Raw genomic sequence first — 23,031 nt, 5'->3', positions numbered from 1 at the left:
ATCATAAATGAAGCTGAAAGCTGCAGTGTATCTTCTGTATGTTTGTTTTATGCCACAGAAAAATTTTGCAAACCCTTTTAAACGAGACCGGCTGTAGTCTTGCTAAGTGGGTCTCCGGAACACCTGTAAAAAATGCTTGAGAAACTACGAGAAAGCACGGCCGTGGGACTGAAAATAAATATGAATAAATCGAAAGGGATGATGAATAGAGTTCCTGTATGTAGCTCCCCTAGGCGAGCAGAGTTGCCTTTCCATCTTCAATCTTGGGTTCTAAAGTCGTGCTGGAAAGCCACCCATCACATGTGTAGGAGTCACCACTGGGCTGCCGCACCAGTGGCAGCGACAGTGGGGAGGACTCGGCGCATGCGCGTGCCAGTAGCTGCTAATCGGCTGCCTATCAGCTGCTTAGCAGTCAACTGCTTATCAGCCAAGCAGCGCCACTGCTGCACATGGCTGCCACCGCCACTGCAACCACTGCAGCTCAAAATTGGGTCTTCTGTATAGCACTAAAAGCGGGCTTTCCTGTTGTACGGTGGAACCCGCGGCATTTGGAAATCAGACACGCAGCTCTGGTGCTCCACGGTATACAGGAACTATAGAATAAACATGCCGAAAGTGCTCTCCTTAGCTTATGTAACGAAACACTAGAACAAGTAGAAGAGTATCTGTATCGCGAACTTGTTGTCAGAGCTGACCCCAACCACAAGAGAGAAATGCGGCGCAGAATAAGTATGGGCTGCAATACTTTTGGCAGACACTCTCAATTAATGAAAAGTAAGCTACCTCTATCCCTCAAAAGAAGGATATACAACCAATTTGTCCTGTCAGTGATGACATAGGGAGCGGAAACTTGGCACCTTACTAAACAACTAGAAAGCAAACTTAGGTCGGCTAAATGGGCCATGGAACGAGTAATGATTGGAGTTACACTAAGGGGCAGGAAATGAGCTACCTGGATCAAGGAGCAAACTCAAGTATGATATCATAGTTCAAGTAAAGAAAAAGAACTGGACTTGGGCAGGCCATGCAGTGAGACGAAATGGCAACTGGTGGACCAAGAGGGCAACAGAGTGGATACCGAGGGAGGGGTCTGGAAGAATGGGAAGGCCAATAACTCGATGGAGAGATGAAGTGAGGAAGTTCAGGGGCAAGAATGCACTCAGCAGTGCAGAACAGGAGCGGTTGGAGGTCAATGGGAGCGGCCTTCGTCCTGCTGTGGACCAAAGTAGGCTGAGGATGATGAACCATACTGAAAGGATGCCTGAAAAATTGTAAATTTCAGCTTTCTTATTAACAAGTGCTTAATATTAACTTTTATTTGAAAATATTTGCTTCGCTTCGCAACTATGTGAACAAAATCATCATTTGCTTTGTATTCCCTTTGAAACCAAAAATCACTAATCGCACACCCTTTCACACCTTGAAACATTCCGAGAGCAGAAGCGACCGAGTGAAAGAGCATTATCCGAGGCACGCTACGGCACAGTGGCTTTGCTGGCAACATCGTCGAGTGTTTAAAAACTCATTTCTTAGCTCTGCTGACATGAAAAGATGAATGCTGGCAAATAATGCAGCTCGCATTATTTGTACGCGAGAATATTGAAATACTTTTTAACAGCACAGTTTGAAATCACAACATTTTAGTGAGCGATTCCTGCGTCCTGGAGCGAAATATGAGCTCTAACAAGGGGGCTGTTTGAGAAAAAATTGCAACTCCTGCAGGAGCTGGTGGTGCCTGTGCTTGAATGCGAAGGCTTCAAATGCTGCTTTTGACATATTTTCATTAAAAGTAACATTTCAAATAAAAGTGTGACCAATAATAACCCGTAATACTTGCATCTATAGGTTTTCGGTATGCTGTAGTGAAGTTCGTGCTGGCTGAAAAGTCTTTAAATCACGTGGTGTGCCTAGACCATGACTAGAGTGCCAAAACAGGGGCTGAACTTCAGCTGATGGCTTATGGTGAGCTCTTGTAAGAAAACAAAACAAAAACACTGTACAAACAGAGAATGCATGGTCACAGTGCACCCACTCTGGCGCAGTTCCTCCATGTGCGTTGACAGCCTGGCCTCCTGCCGTTTTCTTGTCTTCTCTGTTTTTGTGCCACGGTCGTGTCAAACCAGCATTGCAACTGGAAAAGCACAGTAGGTAGGGAAGACCTGTTGGCGCATGCTGACTTTACAAAACAGCGTTCGAAGAGGACAAGAAAGTGGGACGAGACTGGCGCTGACTAACAACGAGTTTATTTCGCCATGGTGGAATATATATACTCTCGGAAGTGTGAGGCCCTGCTGAAGGAAATATGGCGGCTGTAAACCTGTGAGAGAATGCGAAGGGATGGAAAACCGGAAGTTGGCAGCCATCCCGTATGTTCATGGTGTCTCATACTGACTGAAGAAAGTAGCTGTGCTTGGCGCTCCTAACGTATTAAGTGGGCTGTGCAGCAGAGTGAACGGGAAAGGAACCTCCGTGAGGTTCTGCTTAAAGAAACACGGACAGCCATTCATTGAATGCAAATCCAGTGTTCTCTGTGACATCCCGCTGTGGTGCGGAAAGTCCGTAAAACACCCCGGGGGGGGTTGTTTGAACGGCCAGCTTCGGTAACGTACAGGCACATTAAAGAAAAGAACCGTATCGTATCTTGGGCGCCGAGCGCTCCTTGGGCCATGCAAGTGTATCGTATCTCAATCCGCAAGGAATTGTGTGTTCTAGATTCTACTTAAACAGTTTATCTGTTATCGGCAGAAAGACTCCCTTTTCCGGATGCTATTATGTACAACCATAAACTGAGGTTTACAGACCATGGGAGCGGTGGCCAAAGCTAGCCACTGTGCTGTCGAGCACGGCACTTGCTGTTGAGGCCGAATACAGAGCAGGCGCGGCCTATCAGTATATCACCCATGTCACTATCTCCCGCTTTTTCTCGATTGCCTCACGCTCCAATATACTGGCGCCATGTGAACCTCGGTGGCCTTTTGTAGGCTGCTGGTCAACACACTGCCTGTGGGAACGGCATGCTTGTGCATTTGGTGGTAGCACTGCTCTGCTGGTAGACTTGTCACCTTACTGCTTATCTCGTGTTTCTCCAAGGAAAGAAAATAAAAAGACGAAACACCGTCTTTTCCCTATTTTGTTTGTAGCTGTTAAATTTCTATAGTGTACTAGATTTCCAAGTGAACTTAAAGAAATTATTTGTACCAACCATACCTGCTATAATTTCTACAGATGCTGAATGTTTAGGTGCGTAGCATTCTGATGATTTAGGAAACTTGGTTTGTTGTATGCAGCATGCGCTTAATTTCGTAGTTTCTCGGGAACATCCAGCTTTGTAATTCTTGCAAGTGAACCCAGCCACACATATATTTAGTCCGCTCCCATGGTCCGTAAACTTAAGCTCATGGCTGTACAGTTGCAATAAATCGTGTTCATTTCTCCTCCGCACCGGCACAGAATGTTTGACATTGCTCAGTCAACGATGCAGTAACGGGTAGAAATCTCGCCCTCCGTTGTGCGCAGAAGTGCACAGCCAGATTTGCCCAGGCACATGGGCTTCGAAAGTGCAAAAAACAGGGCCAAAATATAAAGTGCCAAAATATTGTGTCGAGAATACATTGAAGCTGTATATACTTGGCTCGGAGACTGCAAAATGAATTATATCTGAAATAATTATTCGATGTTTGGCAAAGCTAGTGCCCTTGCACCTGGGATCAAGTAGTAGTAGCAGTATTAGTATTAGTAGAAGTATCCAAGCAGACGACTAGCATTCCGTCCTTGTTAGGTTACGTCCCTAGTCCAGGATTCCCAGGACCCTGGGCTTAATCTTTTTCTTGAAGGGGGTGGGGGCTACGCTGTGCATACATGAGACACAAGAAATTATGAAATAATAGTAATGGTATAAACTGCAAAAAAATATAAAGCATTCACCATTTGCATGCACCATGCAAATAAATATATCAGTGTAAATAAAATTCAATGGCACATGGAAACAATCACCAGCATGGTGTGATGACGTAAGTAAATATGCGCCAATTTTGTACATTGCCGCAAGTACATTGCCGCAAGGGGAGCAAGTGTATGCGCGAAGGGTGTTGCTTGGTTTTTTTCTTTCCGGTTACGCTCGTGTGCGGTAAGCATGCTGTTCACGCATATTCAACATCTTTCCCCCGTTTTATGGTGATTTTGTAATGATGCTCGGGGAACCTGGAACGATGCTGAGTGCTGAATATTCTTAGTTTCAGTCGGTCTCTCTTGATGAATCTCAACACCTTCACCATTAATAGTTGTCTTGATTGACAGTCCACTCAATGAACTGCGACTCAAAGTGCAGATTGCAAACCGCACTTGCGTTGTCGAGGTCTCTGTCGGCTCTTTTGATAAGTCATGACCATGCTTCATGTTCATCGGCGTCAGCCAGAACTCGAAACAGGGATCGTGCTTCTTAGCACGACCGATGGCCTCCACAAAACTCGTGTGGTCACGCTTGTCCTGCCGTCGTTCCGCCGTCCCCCTGGTTCACATCACCACTGCACCAGCACACGACAAGCCCACATTATTGGCCGTAGGCTCTAAAAAGGGGTTGAAATTTTAGCCACTCTGAGCCTACAACAAAGCATGTGAGCGCCACTGTAACGTATTGTTAGGCTGGCCGCTGTAGCTGCTGCAGCCGGCGTAGCATCCCTCTTGCTGGTGGTGCCCCTACCAGCCTGCCATGATTTTCATCGTGGCAATGACCCCTCTACTTCCATTGTTCGGCCCCGCGGACGACACACTTCCCAATTCTAGTAGACTATACACATGCATTGGGGACGAGATTTTTTTTTTGTTAGTACTTGTTGTCTTTATTTGAAAAACGACATGAAAGGGAAATTATAAGTTTATTAACAGTTTTTAGAAACATCGTTTAGAAACACCTTTTTAGAAGCACCTTGGGTTATTACTGAACTTTCTTCTCTAGTGACATGCCACTGCTGCCAAGGCTACTCATTTGGCTACTGAATGAGCTCCCAAACCTCAGTTAGGCGCTAATTATCATTCGCCTCAAATGTCATTGGGTATTCTCGTGTAGCGCTGACTCAGTGACATTAAGAGTGAATTACATTTGAATGACATTTGATCTGCCGTGTGACAGGGGTATTAGTCTGTCAGCATGGCATCTGTCGACTTGCTACAAAAAGAGCATGAATATCTCTATCAATGCTTGACTACCATCTTCGCGCATGTTCTCTCTGCGTAGAAATGAGTACGTTTCGAATCTCCTTATCTTTATCTTCATCTTCCCTTCTTTTTGTGTTTCTTTCTGTGGGTATATATTTTGCCACGGCAAAATGAACTCGTTAGTCAGTGCCTAGTCTGTCACTTCTGTCCTGTCCAAGTGCTGTTTTTTGTAACATCACCGTTTCCACCTTTCCACAGCCCTTGCTGCCTGAATAATGTCTTGTTTTAAGGGGGACATGGCTCTTACAGGAACTTTTTTTAGTTTTTAAGCAACTTCAGGGAAACTTGCCTGTCTTGCTGCTTTTTCCCCACTGATTTCAAATACAGTGGAATCTCGGTCATACGAATCTCAAGGGGCGGCAAAAATATTCGTATCACCCGAAAATTCGTATCATCAGAAAACGAGAAAAAATAGAAATGTGCTGCGCATGCGACAGGCGGCGGCAATATGGCGCTGCTGCTGGCGTTCCGAAATTGCCGCAATCACAATGAGGCGCGCGTCTCCCTATTGGCGCAAGTCGTGAGGCTCCTCCCAATGCAGTTAGTGGTAACCGAGGCAGAGGCTGGCCCCTGGGTGCTGGGCTGAATCGTCAGCGCAGGCGTCAAAAGAAAGCGCGCTCATCGCCGACGCGACGCGCGCACACGAACTCAAGCCTGAACCGCATGCCATTCGGGCGCGTCGGCGTTTGCGCGCGCGTTCTTTTGACGCCCGCGTCGACGATTTCGCCCCCACGTCAGATTTTACCTCGCTCGTAAAATGACGCGCGACGCGCGCGGCAGTGGGAGGAGCCTGCCGACTTGCGCCAACGGGGAGGCACGCTCTTCATGGCGGCAGTTTGAAAGCGCTCCGGACAGCCCGCTGGCTCCGCCGGAGATGTTTAGGCTTACCACGGTGGCGGATATTTGATAGGCGCTTTCCCTAGCCGCGCGGACGATGCTTTACAGTGTCGTTTTCGGACTCATCAGCTCCCTTACTTCATAAGCAACTTCTTTTGTTCTTTAAAGAGCTGTCAGAAGCGGTCGGTCGAGCCACCCGCCCTACTTTGCGGCCGTTGACGCCGCCATGTTGCCGCGGCTTACCGCGCCGCGCGCCGCATGCGGGTGGTATTCGCGGTGGCGTCAGCGCGCCTGTGGCTTGCGCGGCGCGTTTTCGTGAGCAGAAAACGCTCCATGCAGTTCACGCTTAATGATTTTGTGCCTGCGTGCGACCAAGGCCACACGGCCGCACAAACACTCCCGCCTCCCGTCCACGCCGCAGTCATCTGCTCGCGGCTCGCGTGTTCGTATCACCCGCACGGGGTGATAAATGCGAACGGATCATCCGAATCTTTTTACATTGCGTACAATGCATTGTGGCCGGGGAATTTTGAAAATTCGTATCACAACGAAATTCGTATCAACCGAATTCGTATCACCGAGATTCCACTGTATGCCATTATTTTTTGTGTAAATCAATTAGTTCCCAAGACAATTACAGATAATTAGTCATTTTTGCAGGAACAATAGAAAAAGCAGTGTTGGTCATAAAACTGTAATCTTTATATTTTCCAGTACTGCAAACCGTGGTGAATGCAATGAGGGAATCGGTTTTTTGATGCACCATTAGAACTAGTTCTACAGCTCATTAAACTTTGGTGTTTCAAATGGGCATTTGAAATGGTTCCTTGTCACTGGCACCACCACAGTTTAGTGAGCTGTAAAATTAGTCCCAAGCGGTGCGTCAAAAAACCGATTCCCTTATTGCATTCACCACGGTTCGTAGCATTAGAAAATATAAAGATTATATTTATGACTAACACTGTTTTGTCTATTGTTCCTCTAAAAGTACCCGCCGCGGTGGCTCAGTGGCTAAGGCAATGCGCTGCTGAGCACGAGGTCACGGGTTCGATTCCCGGCCGCGGCGGCCACTTTTCTGATGGAGGCGAAAAGCAAAAATGCCCATGTATACGAGATTTCGGTGCACGTTGAAGATCCCCAGGTGGTCAAAATTAATCCGGAGACCTCCACTACGGCGCGCCTCATTGCCTGCGTTGCGTCAGCGCGTTAAACCCTACAATCAATCAATCCTCTAAAAGTGGATGATTATTTGAGCACTAATTGACTGACTTAAAAAATAATGGCATATTTGAAGTCAGTGGGTAAAAGCAGCAAGACTGGCAAGTTTCACAGAGTTTGCTTAAAAATAAAAAGTTGTTTTAAGAGGAGTGTCCCCCCTTAATTGGAAACTCGTTTCTTGACTACATCTGGTGCTGCACACATTTCTTGATTGCGAATGCTAGCGGGGACAGCTTGACAGTAATGTTTGCATCTCCCAGGTCATTCCGACAAAGCAAGCCATCATGTCCAGGCTGTTCAGCAAGAAAGAAGGCATGGGTGAGTGCTTCCTTTTTGTTCAGTCACACCAGTGACCCGCTGCTGGCAGGGGGCTGGAGCTTCAAGGGTGGGGGGTCTCCTGGTGGCCAAAACACTTATTTGGAGCGTCTTTGTGCTAGAGTCAAGTTTTTCTTCTCGCCCCGTGGAGCAGTCTGAAGCAGTCGTGATATGCACACCAATTCCAAGATTGCTGTGCAATCAAACCGCCCCTGCGTGTATTACATGTGTGTGTGTGTTACATGTGTGTTACGAAATCAGCTATGCTTATCAGTCTCATCAGTCGTGTGGCCTTAGTCCTGTCCATCTGTCACTGTTTCCTTTATTGGGTGCGCTGTTAGAAGATATGGGGAGTCGACTCAAGCGAGCAAACAACCCCACTGAATCTGGCCGTCTGATGAGCGGCTTTCGCCGACCAGAGCGGTAAGAATGAGTCAGAGCCTTGAACGAATCAACAACATAAGGACTTATATTTGATCAGGCAAAACACTGTACAAGCACGAGGACATGTAAAGATCACGAGAGATAACTTAAAACGAATACAAATGTGGGAAACAGTTCAAATACAAAATGTATAACAGGGAACTTTGATAAGGAATATTACGAGGTAGGAAAGATAATTGAAAGAAAGACAGTTCGATGCATATGAGAGACAGAGTCCCACAATATTCACCGACCGGGCCGGATGATGCACCGCTGTCGGAGGCGATTCGGCTACCTGGGAAGCGTGGCTTCGTCGTAGGCCAGGCCGTCCAAGACGATCACGGTGATTCGAGGCCCGGGAGTACGTTGGAGTCCTCCAGGGTGCGGGTCGGCGATGGTGTGGTGCACAAACTGGCAGAAGCCGTTGTCACATCACGACGTCCAAACGTAGCTGGTTTGCTTAGGCGCAGCTTCTCTTTTTATAACTGTGCCGGCGCGGAGAGAGAGGGCACAACACACAACGCGCCTGCCGCCGTCGACCGAACAACTTCCCTCTTTCTCTCTTAGGGAATCATCGGCGCGTCTTAGCACTGGCAAAGCTACGCTCGTTCCCTCGAAAGCGTTTGAAGCTTCGGGCTTCGGCGAAAGCTGAGCGGCGGAGGTTTTATTTTTTGTATTTTCTTGACGGCGAGCCGGCAACTGGGCGGAGTTACCGCCGCCTCGTTCGAGAGAGCTCCAGGGTTTTTCCTGGGGCGAATAAAACCAAAGATGAAAGAATCGGACGACTGTAACAATAATTAGGCGCTGTACAGTAATATGAAAAAGCTATACGGTACTTTTAGACGTCGGACGCTCGAGTTTGTGACACCATCCATCACGGAAATGGACGTTGGAGCGTCGCCCTAGCAGAAGGTGTCATCAAGCACTAGTGGTGCCAGTATCAACAGGTGCTTTCACTTTGCACCACCGTCCAGCTTGGCTGTCACGCCGGGGGACATGTTTCCTTGGAACGTGTGTTCCTTCGGCTTCGCGTGCCTTTCTCGCGGAGACACCATAATACACAGTCCCATATTCGCCTTCATTGTTTAACATCTTCCTGCCCACGCCTATTCAAATCGACACTGTACTGTCGACGCTTTAAAATTCAAATTTTGACGTTTTCCCATTTGAATTTGGCCATTTCCAAGTGCACTCCAAGAGCTGGCACAATCTACTGAGTGGTAGAAACACTTACAAAATCTTTGATTCGTTTTTTTTTTTTTTTTTTTTTTTTTTTTTTTTTTTTTTTTTTTGCACTTCGCGATTTTTAAAGCATCACCGGGGTCATGGGATGAGCGCTCGGGTGATGGAAAGACTGTGTTGACATTGTGCGCTAGGGTGCCGCCGGAACGTTGCATTTTTAGCAACTTGGATGATTCTACACGTGACGTTTTGAATTACATTAGCAGCACTAACTCATTTCCGCACCAGAAGCAACAATGCATCAAACCGGCCCAGAACCTGATACCCCTGTTCAACGCAAGCCCCAGAAAATGCAAAAGTATCGAAGCTATAAATTGGGCTACGAACAAAAAAGAGTGGAGCAAAAACCAAGGTTCACTGCTTTGCATGTGTGGCCAACTTATGCTTTGAGGAACTGCTTTGCAGTGGCACAAAGCCCACTAGTGCTAACATATTTTTTTTTGTAAGTGAAGAAATTTTACAGTTAGGCATTTGATATTTGCAGTAGTTTTGCACTGATAGTATATGAACAAAATGTATATCTTAAAATTTTTGTATGTTATTCCTGTGTGGAGCAATATCGATGTTTTTGCTTGTTTTTATTTTTGTTCGAAAACTTTCGTGTACAGTTTTTTTTTTTTTTCCAAATTAGAATTCTTGTTTGAAACAATTACCAGTGCAAAGGGAATTTACTCTTCTACAATACGATACCATGCACTTATATGTTGCATATTTTTTTCGACCGGGAAAAAATTGTTTGCTAGACTACCCAAAATCACTGCTTTTCCCGGTGTGCAAGAGAGTGTTAAGCAAATCGTTGCATGTAAGGTATTACACTAAGTTACCCGCCGCGGTGGCTCAGTGGCTAAGGCGTTGCGCTGCTGAGCACGAGGTCGTGGGTTCAATTCCCGGCCGTGGCAGCCGCTTTTCCGATGGAGGCGAAAAGCAAAAACGCCCGTGTGTACGAGATTTCGGCGCACGTTAAAGATCCCCAGGTGGTCAAAATTAGTCCGGAGCCCTCCACTACGGCGCGCCTCATCGCCTGCGTTGCGTCGGCACGTTAAACCCTACAATCAATCAGTCAATTATTACACTAAGTTTCGAATGCTATTAAAGGAACACTGAAGTGAATTTGTCAAGCTTTTGTTTGTGTTTGAATTACATAGACTGGCTCAAATAGGCACACTTTTCATCGTTTATTCGGTCAATAAAGCAGTATTTAATTTATAAAGCCTGAAAGAAGAAAAAATACCACGCAACAACTAACAGCAGTGACGCGCTTACGAGATTTGATCTGATTCGACGATGTCCAAGATTGGAATTCAAACCAGTTTTGGTTTTGGTTCCATGAAACTGCTTGGCATCCAGCATTATCATTGGCTGGGCATTCTGAGTATCTTGAGAATTGGCATGCTGTGCTTCTGCCATGTTGTCGGCTGTAAATGCGTCAAATAAGCCTGCCAGCACGGCTTAGAATCGTCATGATCACTAGCCAAGGTGTATGCGGTAGTTGAACGCCCCCTGCGTCACCGGAGGTGCTCAAATGTGAGGCACTCTTCCCCCTCCTTTGTAGCTTGCCTGCCTTGCTCTTGTGTCGTGAGAGGCGTGTTTGCACCACTCCGAGAGTCAGCTGATTCGGCACTGTGCCTGCAAGCTGTCAGTGCTTAAGTCAATGCCACGCCAATGGGAACTTGCCAGTGCATCAGTGTCAGTCTGGACGAGATCTGCCAACTCGCTCGTAGAGCAATGAACGTTACAGCGCGAAATGGTGAATTCGGTATAGAAAACATTACCCCAACTCATGACCCCAAACATGGCAGTAAGTGTCCCCGAACATCCTACAAATACGTTTTCTGTAGCGACTGCATTCCTTAGGCAGAAAAGCGATCGCAAATGTCTGGTCATGCTGCTGACTGGTGTGCTAGTTCACCATGTGCTAAAAGTGCTTCCAGCACCTTGGTTTTGCACTGTACAATAAAAATTTTAGTTGATTTTAATTCCTTTGTACCTATATTAACTTCGGTGACTCTTCTCCAGACTTCAATTGGCCTTAGGTTTTTTTACTAGTGTACCAGTCAGTGAAGCATCGCGTGTGCTTTTGTGTGGGGCAACTTGCACTTCATAGACTGTACTAAGCTTGATACAGTTTGCAAACTAACAAACTAAAGGCACATTCTTCTAGGCACAAATCGTGTTGTGGCTTAGTTTCAACTGAGCGAACGAATTGTGACAACCCGCCACCAGCCGGCCAACTGACTCTGTCGGAGAGTCAGCGAGCCGTGCTGTAGTGCAGCCAAGCCAAGCCATCTCGTTTGAGCATCATACGAAACGTCATAGAAAATTGGCAAGGACGATGCAGAGAGGAGGACAGCACTTTCGAATTGATTTTTCTTTAAATAAAGTTGCATAAGCGCACCAAAAATAGTCAAATCATGGCCTAGGGACTGCAGACTAAAATTTGCTCAAGTAATCCTGCGATGTTTACAAGTCACTTCAGTGTCCCTTTAAATTGCATCAATGGCGATACCCAGATGAGTGGGGCGTGAAAGGCTGGATGTATGTACTTGTGTTACAATGAATGGGCTGGTGTGAAGAGAAAGTAAAACAATACTTGCGCGTGTTGCTTTTGTGCATGAGCTGGAATAGGGATTGAGCGGGCTGCTATTTTATAAAAATAAAGCTAACGTAAATAATTTTAAAAATTTATTTCTTCCTGGTCTGAGGCCTTGAAGTGAACCAGAGAACAGTAGGCCGTTTGGCCTTAGGCGTGCATGGAAAAACAACTTACGAAGCAGTGCAGGGAAATATGGGCTGGGCGTCGTTTGAAGTTCGAGAAGCACAGAGTAAAATATGCTTTGATAGAAGGTTGAGAGCAATGGATCAACGTAGGTTGGCAGCTAAGGTGTTTAGGTACCTATACTTGAAAAGCGTGGGCACGCAGTGGTTAAAGGAGCCATGAGGACAAAACACAAGTTCGGTTCATTCGAAAGATTGCCTTGATAGAATCATACTGACACCACCATTAACGCACACTTCGCTCAAATAAGCTACATAACTAGGAAAAAACGCAATGGCCATGCGACGCACTAGCTCATTTCCCGCAACAGAACCTATGATGTCACATGAGCTCAGCTGTGCGATTGGCTGAGGACGGAAAAAAGCAAACACCAATTAGGCACGGCTTATATGCTTTCTGAATGAACTATCTGCGCTTAAGTGTAATGCATATTCATTTTACAGCAGTAAGAATGGTGCGGTAAACAATGAAAGTTACAAAAACTCACGTAAGCATAGAAGTAGCGATGCACACTGATGTTGGTACTGGGCGCACTATGCTTGTTTTAGCTGCACAGCACTCCGCCGCTTTGAAGTTGTTTTACAGGACACTGGCCGATTGGCGTAAGCAGCATTGTCTTACGTGACCCTGTTTGTCGAGGATACCCCAGGTTTCATGAGACGATCACTTTTTACAGTAACAAAAACAAGCCAGGTGCAAATACGCTCAAAAACAAAGCAACGGCGGACAACGGTTCGTGGATGACTATAGCAGCGCCATCTGGGAGGGCTGACCGACAGCAAGGCCGCAAACCCGAATGATGCCGTGGAAGTTCGCTTGAATACACGCGCTTCTGACGTCATTGCTGACATCGCGAAAGCCTACGATTTGGCGGGAGAGTCAAAATTTTAACCTAAATTGGTCAATTTCTCAGTGATCACGGTATCATTTGCTGCCGGACAAGCGCTGGGGGCACTATAAAACGTGAAATCTTTCCAATAAAACAAACTTGTATTCTGTCCTAATGGCTTCTTTAAGGAAGACTAGAAGGCTAACGATGAAATACGGAAAGAACAGTGGAGAATACAAAACAGCCAAGGTAACCAAAAAAGAGGCAAGGCAGATAGAAACGGATAAATGGAGAGAAAAAATGGAAGCTAAAACGTCGTTAGAGATGTACAGGGCTGAGAAATTGGACATCAGAAAGGAAAATTTCTACAATAATTCCTAGGGCAATGCCCTGCTTTTTGAGGCTAGAGCAGGTTGCTTGCGAACTAAAAGCTTTATAAGGAAGTATTCACAAAATGATAGAGTATGCGTGGCCTGCGGAAAAGAAACAAACTATGCGATACATAATGTTAGAATGTGAGAGTATCCTTCTAAATCTACATGAAAGAAATATTCAGCTTCTAGAAACCCTTGGATTTAAGGGTAGCACAGAGAAAGTTAACTTCGAGGCTGTCGAAGAGGTTAGAATGCTGGTGGACGAAAAGCAGAAAAGGGAATATTGCCTAGGACAGCTATCACCTATAACAGAAAAAATACGTATTTTGTGCCTAATAAGTTTTCCATGCCTGCCCTAAGCAGAGCTAGTATTAAACCCAGGGTGTCTAGCGACCGGGAAAACCGGGAAAACAGGGAAAAGTCAGGGAATTTTGAGCCACCGGGAAAAGTCAGGAAATTGTCAGGGAATTTCTCAATCAGGTAGTACCAGTCAGGGAAAACCACTTCGGGGCCTCCCCACACAGTTTTAGAATAGGGTAAACCAGTGTTGGAGGCCCCCGAGAAGTTACCGAACGCAACAAGTTCGCGCGCGACGAAAGCGTGAACCGCATGAAACGTTTTTTGCAAGCGAAAACGCGCCGCGTACGCGCTGACGCCGCCGCGGAAACCACCCGAGCAGCAGGCGCCGGCAACATGGCGGCAGCATTGGCCGCGGAGTAGTGCGGTAGCTCCAACGACCGCTTTTAACCGCTTTTTAAAATGTTACTTAAGGGTCAAACGCACTTGCTTGTGCAGGAAAGGAGCCACTTCGGGCACGAAATCTTCGACGCGGCCGTGAAAATACCGCGCACGAATCGCGTGCAGAAACTCGCCGTGCGGTTGACGCAGCTCGCAGGTGGCTTAGGTTGCTGGGTGCACTTGCGCAGAGGGACGATGTAGTGGTGCCCAAATCGCATGCACAACATGCTTTTTTTTCAGCGAATTTTAAAAGGCAGCGCTTTTTGGGAGCTAATCTTGCAAGAACTTCTTTCTTGTGACATCAGGAGCCAGAGTTACATAATCAAAAAGGAACGTGACATTGTTTAGCGTGAACCGCATGGGGCATTTCTTGCTCACGAAAACGCGCCGCGCACGTCACAGGCGCGCTGACGCTGGCGCAGAACCACCCGCACCACCCGCACGCTGCGCGCGGTGCTGCCGGCGGCGGCAACATGGCGGAGGCTTCGACCGCGAAGTGGTGACGGGAGTTCGAGCGACCGCTTCCAAGTGCTCTCTAAAATGCCGCACAAAACACACACGAAGTTTTTTGTGAGGTAAAGGAGCTTATAATGTGGGCGAAAAACGGTACTATAAGACATCATCCGCGCCGCTAGTGAAAGCGCCCATGCAATACCTGCGGGGGTGGTAAGCCTAAACATCTCTGGCGGAGCCAGCCGGCTGTCTCGAGAGCTTCGAAACTGCCGCCATGAGGCGCGCGGCTCCCCATTGGTGCAAGTCGTCAGGCTCCTCCTACTGCCGCGCGCGACGCGCGTCATTTTCTGAGCGAGGCGGAATTCGCTGCCGCGTACGCGAATCGTCGACGCGGGCGTGAAAAAATCGCACATGCAACGCCGACGCGCCCGAATCGCGTGCAAAAACGCACCATACGGTTCACGTTGCATGTCGAGCCAGGACAATCAAGAAAAAAAGCAAAAGGTGCTCGCTGAAGCGCAACTTGAAGCTTCTATCCCGCAAGATAAAATAAACTCTCTGAAGCCGTAACTGAAGGCAAGCAAACCTCAAACTGAACTAACAAACTGGAGTTAATCAAAGTGCATTTTGCGAGTTAGGGCACTTGCAACAAATGTGCTTTTCCCTATGATAGAATGTGTTTTCCTATGCTTTTTATATGCTTCACAGACCATTTCCACAGAATGGTGCCGGTTGTATAGGTCAGGGAATTTCGTTTAAAATTGTCATGGAAAACATGGAAAAGTCAGGGAAATTGAATTAGGCAATTTGCTAGACACCCTGAAACCAAGAGTATTAAACATAGGTATATTAGTCCTTTTTGGTAAGAAGACACGTCATCACCCCGTTACAAAGGGGAAACCAATAGCAATCATCAGTCCTCATCATCTGAGTATATTTAAGTCTAAAAGGTGTACATTAAGGCAAGTGCATAGTTTTCTTACTTTTCACACTCGCTGGGTACCTAAGAAACTTGGTGCTAAATAAACTCAGACTAGATCAATCAAGTGCTGTTGTGTTCATTTCTAATGCGCTTATTTTGGCTATTGGGCTAGGAGCATGGAGACCTCGAAGGAGCCTGCACCCATAAATGCACCTGGTCACGACCGGATCACTCCGGCCTTTATGAATCCGGCTACAACTGTTTTTGTAGAAATGGAGTCCCAAGAGTCGGAGACCCATTTGGCCACCTCTCCAAACGTCGCGCGTCTCTTGCGTGCTGTCGTAAAAGAGCGCAATAAAGGTGTCATGGCGGACGGAAGTGACGCGAACGGAAGCGGCCCGAAAATCAAAACTTATCAGCAAGCTATCATTTTAAAAATTAGCAGCATATTTATCTCTTCCAAAGTAACTCTGTAATAATTTATAAGCTGCATTGTGTTTTTGCAACTTAGTTTGATGTTACTTTGAATTTATTTGGAACTGTAGCTACTGCGCAAGGCAAGAAGTGGCGCGCGGTTTTCGCAGGCTATTATCGTTGTTTCTGACTAGAAAAAGCTGCAAATTTTTTGGTTTAACGTCCCGAAGCGACATATGGGCTATGAGAAACGCTGTAGTGGTGGGCTTCGGATTCATTTAGACCATAGAGCTGTGTCTCTTAACGTGCGCTGGCCTCGCGCGGCCGCCACGAACCGGATTTATTGCATACATAAGGTGGATAAGACGCACCAACTAAAATTTCGAAAAAAAAACGCGACTTAACACCGGAAAATATGGTAGTACTACTGGAGAGGCGTCAATTCTCATCGATGGAGGCGAAAAGTGAAATGTGCTGAAAGAGGTGGTCAGGAGTTATATATATATTCCAATGGTGTTTAATTTGATCAGTTGTCCAAGCGAGAGGCGAGTAAGAGCAGTCTCTTCAAAAAACGGCGAAGCCAGAGATAACCTTGCAAGACGCACAGACAGGCACTGATGATGACTGTTGCAGGTCTGCAGCACATACCCGCGCGTAGATTCGCCATGGTTCCGCACATACCGTTCCCTGCTCCAATTGTTCATTACAGTATATATATATAGGGTTTGGAAATGAGGGGCTTGTTAGGAAATACAGAAAGAAATGCCGGCAGTCTACAATGCCAAAGAAGGCATAGGGGAATGGTTAGACTATTTTTTACCGTTAGTGACGTTACATTATTTTTTTTATTATTAATTACGTGAGAAAGAAAGAAGAACACGCGCCCAGAGTGGGGACCGAACCCACGCCTTTCGATTAGATCTCGAATGCCTTACCAATTTGGCTATCTGGGCGACTGTGTGCTCATTCGACTTTTCTCATTCGAACTTTCGACTTTTACAGCTGTCCATCAGATTATTTCGTATCGTCTGTTTTAATGACCAGACTATAATTATAAAGTAATGCGGAAGGTGCCTTGGGGGAACCCTTTGAGGGTCAAATTTTTTCGCCAAATGCGATCCCCAGGGTCGATTTTTTTTATTGTTGGTTTAAATTCTTCGGATGAATCTATTTCGAGAAAAAAATATCATAATTTTTTTAGGGTGACTATAAAGTCACAAAAAAATAGTTTGTGTTGTTACTGGTGTATTCATGAGTAACACAAGGAAAAGTCTAAATAAAAATGAGAGAGTAACAAGCTGGCACCTTTTGAGTGGATTGAAATCAGATAGACATCAGTTTCGCGGACGCAAAAAGCGGGAAACGCTCGGAGGACGATACCAAAACCAGCCGCTGTGCGCGCGCGGGCGCACACGGCTGGATGCGCGAGCGATAGGCGACACACCGCTCCTATAAAATACAAAAAAAAAGCAGAAAAGAGCCTCGTCAGTTTTGCAGGCGACCTTGGTCTGTGGCAGGCGCAAGAAGCGAGAGGTGCCCGGGCGATACCCAGCGTGCCCCCTCGTTACCGGATACGCAAGCGATAGCCGGCACGCCGCGGGAGTAAATCATAAAAAAGTAAAAAGAACCCCTCGTTACCGGATACGCAAGCGATAGCCGGCACGCCGCGGGAGTAAATCATAAAAAAGTAAAAAGAAGAGCCATCGGCGCAAGAAAAAAATTTGACGTATTTCCGAAGTGTGGCAGCACATGCCAAGCAAGAGAAGTTGGCGAAAAGGCGTGCTTTTTAAAGATACAAGCAATGTCGTACATGTACATCATTGACCATAGGCACGAGGAGGTCTGGTGTTGGATGCGTTCACCTATGCGCACTTTGTGCTCCTTAACCGGTCGACACTCCAACTCGTCGACGTGACCACCCGCGCAGCCCTTCGTACTCCCCTGACCTTTCTTGGTGGCTTGGAGCGCAGCCTGTGTCTTGGGATTGGGAGCCGGACTGCTGGGGCAGTGATCATTATCCCATCCGCATCGGCTTGGCTCCTATTGTAAAGCATCCGCACCGCCACCGCTGCTGTGTCGCAGACTGGGACTTGTTTCGGAGAGCTCTGAACACCTCAGTTCCTGAAGACCCATCTGATCCCCTGTATGTGCTACGTGCGGCTCTCCGGGATGCCACGCGGACTTCTTGGCTAGAAGAAAACAAGCCAACACCAGACCTACATCTCTTAAATTTGTGGGCTGCTTGCCGCCGAGCGGAACTGGCAGCCAATAGAGATCCTTCAAAGCCAGAATTGCGCACCTCGTTGCACCGCCTTACGGCTGCAGCTCGCCGCCATGACAAGTGTTTATCTCGGCAACGGTGGCTGGACTGGTGTGCCTCACTAGGGCCATCCTCTACCACTGCATCTATCTGGCGCACTTTTCGCCGTATGGAGCTCGGTGGACGCCCCCAAGAACCGGCTGCCAATGCGTGCCTCGCGTCTGGACGGACCCTGGGCCAGTTTGCTCCTCAAGTGGCCAAGGAGTTCTTCCCAAAGTACGACCAAGCTCCACCACCATTTGCCTGCTCACCTACTCTGCCCCCAGAGGCTGGTTTGCCTCCCAGTCAGGAAGACCTTGACGAGATTCAGGCACCATTCACCATGGCTGAGTTTCTGGCTGCAGTAGACAAGGCAAAGTTACGCACAGCACCAGGCCCAGACGGTGTGACTTACAAAGCGTTCAAGAACATCGACGGTCCAAGTCTACAGTGGCTACTCGACTGGCTGAACGCTACCTGGACCTCTGGTGACGTTCCGGTCGCCTTGAAGCACGCCGAAGTAGTGCCAATACCAAAACCTGGGAAGCCTCCTGACCATCTGAGTAACCTTCGCCCAATTGCACTAACATCGACCGTCTGTAAGCTCCTTGAACGGATGCTAGCAACGCGCCTTACATGGTGGCTGCTAGAACAATACGGATGGTACCAACAGGCTCAGATTGGGTTTCGTACGCACCTGGTTACAGAAGACGGCCTAGACCACCTCTCATCTATGGTGCTCTTAGGTGGCAGATCGAACAAAATCCGCACGATCCTTGCTATGGACGTCCAAAAGGCCTATGACAAAGTAAGCCACGCTGCAATAATCAGTATTCTACAGTGGCTCCTCCTTCCACCAGCAGTATGCCGTTTCGTAGCGTCTTTTCTTCAGAGCCACTCCTTCCCTATCTGCATTGCAAAAGAACGCGTGGGACACTTTGTTTCGAAGCGAGGCGTGCCTCAAGTCTCTGTGCTGTCCCCAGTGCTATTTAACGTGGCCATGCTGCCTTTGACATGGAAGCTGGCTGAAATACCGGACACTTTCTGCCTTGTATATGCAGACGATGTGACTGTGTGGTCTGTGCACAATCAACTGCACCGGCAACAAGCAGGTCTACAGACTGCCTTGGAAATTACTTCATGGTGGTGCTCAAACATTGGATTGAATCTGTCCCCTTCAAAGACTACCGTAAAATTCCGAGCAAGCGCCCCCCCTCAGCAAGGCGGAATTACCAGCAAAGTGAAGGGGGGGCGCTATCCCGGAACGGCACCGAAATTCAAGATGGCGGCGACAATTGTTTTTACGAAAAAAAAATGCAGTGCGCGTGGTTTTAAACTTTCATTAGGAAGATGAACTTTATTACGCAAAAGATGTTACTGTTAGTTACTTTGGAAACCATTGGAAAACTTAGCAGCAAAAAAAAAAGTTCGCAGCACTCTGCTGCCTCAGTCTTCGGGTGCCACGGCTTGATCTTACTGCCGTTCGTCACTTTCGAAACTATCGAAAGGCTCCTCAGAGTCTGTAGCAAAAAACAGTTCGGCGCACTCGTCTTCCAGTCCGCCCCGGTCTTCTAGCACCACGGCTCCGACATCTGCCAGCCCGCCGTGCAGGTCGCCGTCCTCGGAGCCATCGATTGCGTTTGCAATGCCACACCCCTTGAAGCAGCCAATGCCGCACCCCTTGAAGCAGCGCGCCACAAGGACCTGCTGCCGCGACGGCTTCTTAAAAGTTGCCTTTTGACGTCATTTCGCCATTGCAGGAAGTTCGCAGAAGTCCAGAAGGCACTTAGTGCCTCCGCAGATTCCTTGGGCGTCCTCTGGCTCTCGTTCATGGCGCGGCACATTGCAACGGCGAACCGCTGCTTCCAAACCTGCTTATGTATTGGCTGGAAGCTACAAAGGTACCTAACTGCATGCTGTTTGCTATTTTCACAGCTTCTTCAGACAGCAGCCGGTTGCTAACGGCGCGTTCCGTGCTTCTTTCGCGCTCTAAGAACTCGAACAGCGCATCGTCCACGTACTCGCTGAACACTGGGACGCCGTTGCTTAGCTTCCGTCGAAGTTTTGCTTTTCCGAAGTTTTGCTGCAGGAGATTGTCGAAATTCTTCACCTATTCACGTATGCGCTTTCGGTCGAGCTTGAACTGTCGAGATGTCTGGCGCACGTTTTTCCTTTTCGGTGCCATCGGATCACCTTGATTTTCTTTGCAACTGTGTAGGAATGCATGACCTACCACCGCCAAAACAAAGAAACAAATGGCATGTAGCGTTCGGTTGAAGCAGATTGGATTGGATTCTTAGACTGGCTCTAGTAAGCCAGTGTTGCCTGCACGTGGTGCGTGATAACTGCGCGGAGGGAGGGGGCGCTTTCCCGGAATGGCGCGAAAATTTGAAATTAGCACTGAAGTGGTGGGGGGGCGCTTGCACGGGTGGGGGCGCTTGCTCGGAATTTTACGGTACATTCATGTCAGTTACCAATCGTAGGGGCCGACGCCGGTTGTCGCAGACACCAATTTGCCTGTCCTTGAATGGGGAACCCCTGGATACCACTGCTCATATTCGTGTATTGGGGTTAGAAATAAGCGCAGCAGGTTCGGCAGCTTCGTGGGTCCGTTGCACTCGACAAAAAGCTGCCAGCATGCTTCACTTGTTCCACCGCATCAGCCAGAAGTCAGGGGGTGCCTGCTCTCGTGTCTTGCGTGTATTAGTGCGGGCAGTCTTTCAGCCTCGTATTGTCTACCAAGCCCAGTTCCAGCATCTCACTTTGCACGACTGGGATAGTTTGGAGACCGCAAACAGGGAAGCAATGCGAGTGATCACCGGCCTTCCTCGCATGACCTGCATTCTGACCCTGCAAGCTGAGGCACAAATTGACACATTGGACGAACTTGTACACCAGCGTCGATCGGCACGTCTTCTAAAAACTAAATCGATTCCTGCCGCCGCCGCACTAGTGCACTACTGTGACCCCGCATCACCTCTGGTACCGCGTTCAGCTGAGTCACCGCCATGGCACCGCCCACAGGCCACCGACAACCGGCCTCTCGGGCGTATAAAAAGTATTCGACCAGTGCATCAGACCAACCCACCTCTCCCTCTCAACACACCAGATGGCCTCCAAGCCCATGTTACAGAGGCACCACTTTCGTCGGTTTTGGCAGAGCTGGTCGCCATCCGTGACGGCTTGTGTGCCCTAGGCGCTCGTCTGTGTGTTGACCCACCGTCTTGCCTGATCATCTATACCGATTCAACACAGGCTACTCGCGAGATACGGCGTGTATACAGCACACTGGGCATTACAAGCGATGTGCACCGGATACTGCAATTGTTCCCGTGCCCTGTCCGCATCCTCTGGACCCACCGTAGCATGCCCACCCATGTCGAGGCCGACTTGGCTGCTCATCCTCCGCAAGTTATGTTCCCGCTCCCGCTTCTGCAGCTGTCCCTGCAGGACGCTCTTCTAATCAAGAAAAAGTCTCTTCGGCGCTCCGTGCGTGCCCTTCTTCCTCCGCGTGGGACTGACCTTCCTGGTGGCTTAACCCGCCATGAGGAGGTCACGCTCCGGAGAATTCACCTGGGCATTGCACTCACGCCTGCTGTTCGTCCAACATGGACTTCTGGCCTTGCGGTTACCTATGCGACCTGCCCCTACTGCCCTGTTTCCGCTTCGGAGGCGACGTTAGACCACCTCCTGTGGACATGTTCAGGACTCCAACCAGCCCGAATCTGGCACATGGTAGCTCCAGGACACCGACCAGGCCGCCCGCCCAATATTCATCGGTGGACGCATGGTCCTCTTTACAGGTGGCTCTTGGACTTTCTTGCTGAAACTGGCCTATACGGCATTCTGTAGTCCATGAAGCCGCTTGCCTCTCGGCACTTTTGCTTTTTTTTTTTGCTTTTTTTTTTTTTTCAAAGAAAGTGTTTGCCGATGCCGTACATGTACGGCTGTGACCCTCAAAGGGTTAATGCAAAATGGGGTCATCTGTGTCCACCCTGCTCTGACAGGTGTGCACCAAATGAAAGGAGAATAATCTCTCGAGTGCCTCTTATCGTCGCACCACTGAAAGCAGCATTGCTTGAGCTACTGCGCATGGCAGTCCGAGCCAAGCCAAGCCTGACAATTTTATGCTGTGTCCTGTACAACATGTACGCACAATCATATGTCCAAACTGCTTGATAGTCTTGCCTTGAGTCATTTTGTAATTAAGGGCAATAACTGCATAATTATACAATGTTTGTCTGGTAAAAGGCTAGACTAGGTAACAACTCAAAGAAGTTAGTCCTACGATAGGACAGCCCTCGACACTTATTCAACAGACACCTGCTCCGATCGCTTGTTTTTACTGCTTTGAAAAACATTTTTGCCGGCTGCTGGGCAATGTCCCCAGCTGCTGTAAACGCAAAGCTTAGCAGGTGAGAACGGACTGTAGCAGTAAGCCTTCCTCTTCTCAGCGTTTTGCCTGCAAAGACACGTGCTCATCATTTCACCCTCATCCTAGACGTATGAATGACCAGAGCAGTCGGTAAGAGTAGTAGCAGTACACCCACCCAAGCCAACCAGTGCCAAGTTTGTAATCGCATATGGGCATGGTTTTGTTCCCCTCTAATGGTGAACTGCCACCAACCGTCATAGTCAGTGTTTGGTTTTGTTTGCTTGCCTTGCCGGGGCAGTGGGCAGGGTGTCTGAGCTGCCCGCCCTTGCCAGTGTTGTGCCGAGGGAAGGTGGTGAGCCCCCTCCCCCTTCCCCCTGCGCAGTGGTGACGGCCGACGTGCACCCTCCGCCGCTGCCGCCGCCTGTCAACCCCCCTGTGCACAATGTGGATGACTTTGTGCCAGACGGTGATGCGAGCTTCAGCAGCTTCCTGGAAGATGCGGACGCTGCGGTGACGCCTGCCCAGCAGGAGGAGAGCGCAAGGTGGGGGGGCCCTTTTCTCGAGAAGGTTGCTGCAATCTAGGCAGGCTGGTCGACCTTTTG

The 23,031-nt window shown here is 48.2% G+C and overlaps 1 protein-coding gene across 3 annotated transcripts in view; it reads left to right on the top strand.

Moving 5' to 3' along the window:
* Window positions 1-23,031, top strand: part of LOC144176982 (rab-like protein 6) — a 92,912-nt gene that overhangs the window by 28,674 nt on the left and 41,207 nt on the right. For all 3 annotated transcript variants that reach the window (XM_077705244.1, XM_077705242.1, XM_077705243.1), the window contains exons 8-9: window positions 7,530-7,587; window positions 22,812-22,971. In XM_077705244.1, coding sequence (XP_077561370.1) covers window positions 7,530-7,587; window positions 22,812-22,971 — 218 coding nt within the window. The remainder of the gene's footprint in view (window positions 1-7,529; window positions 7,588-22,811; window positions 22,972-23,031) is intronic.

Source organism: Haemaphysalis longicornis, unplaced genomic scaffold (assembly GCF_048455015.1).
Source record: "Haemaphysalis longicornis isolate Haplotype H1 unplaced genomic scaffold, Haemaphysalis longicornis Haplotype H1 scaffold_1, whole genome shotgun sequence".
NCBI classification, from domain to species: Eukaryota; Metazoa; Arthropoda; class Arachnida; order Ixodida; family Ixodidae; genus Haemaphysalis; species Haemaphysalis longicornis.
Note: the sequence above shows the minus strand (reverse complement) of the source record. Positions and strands in the feature narration are given on the sequence as shown.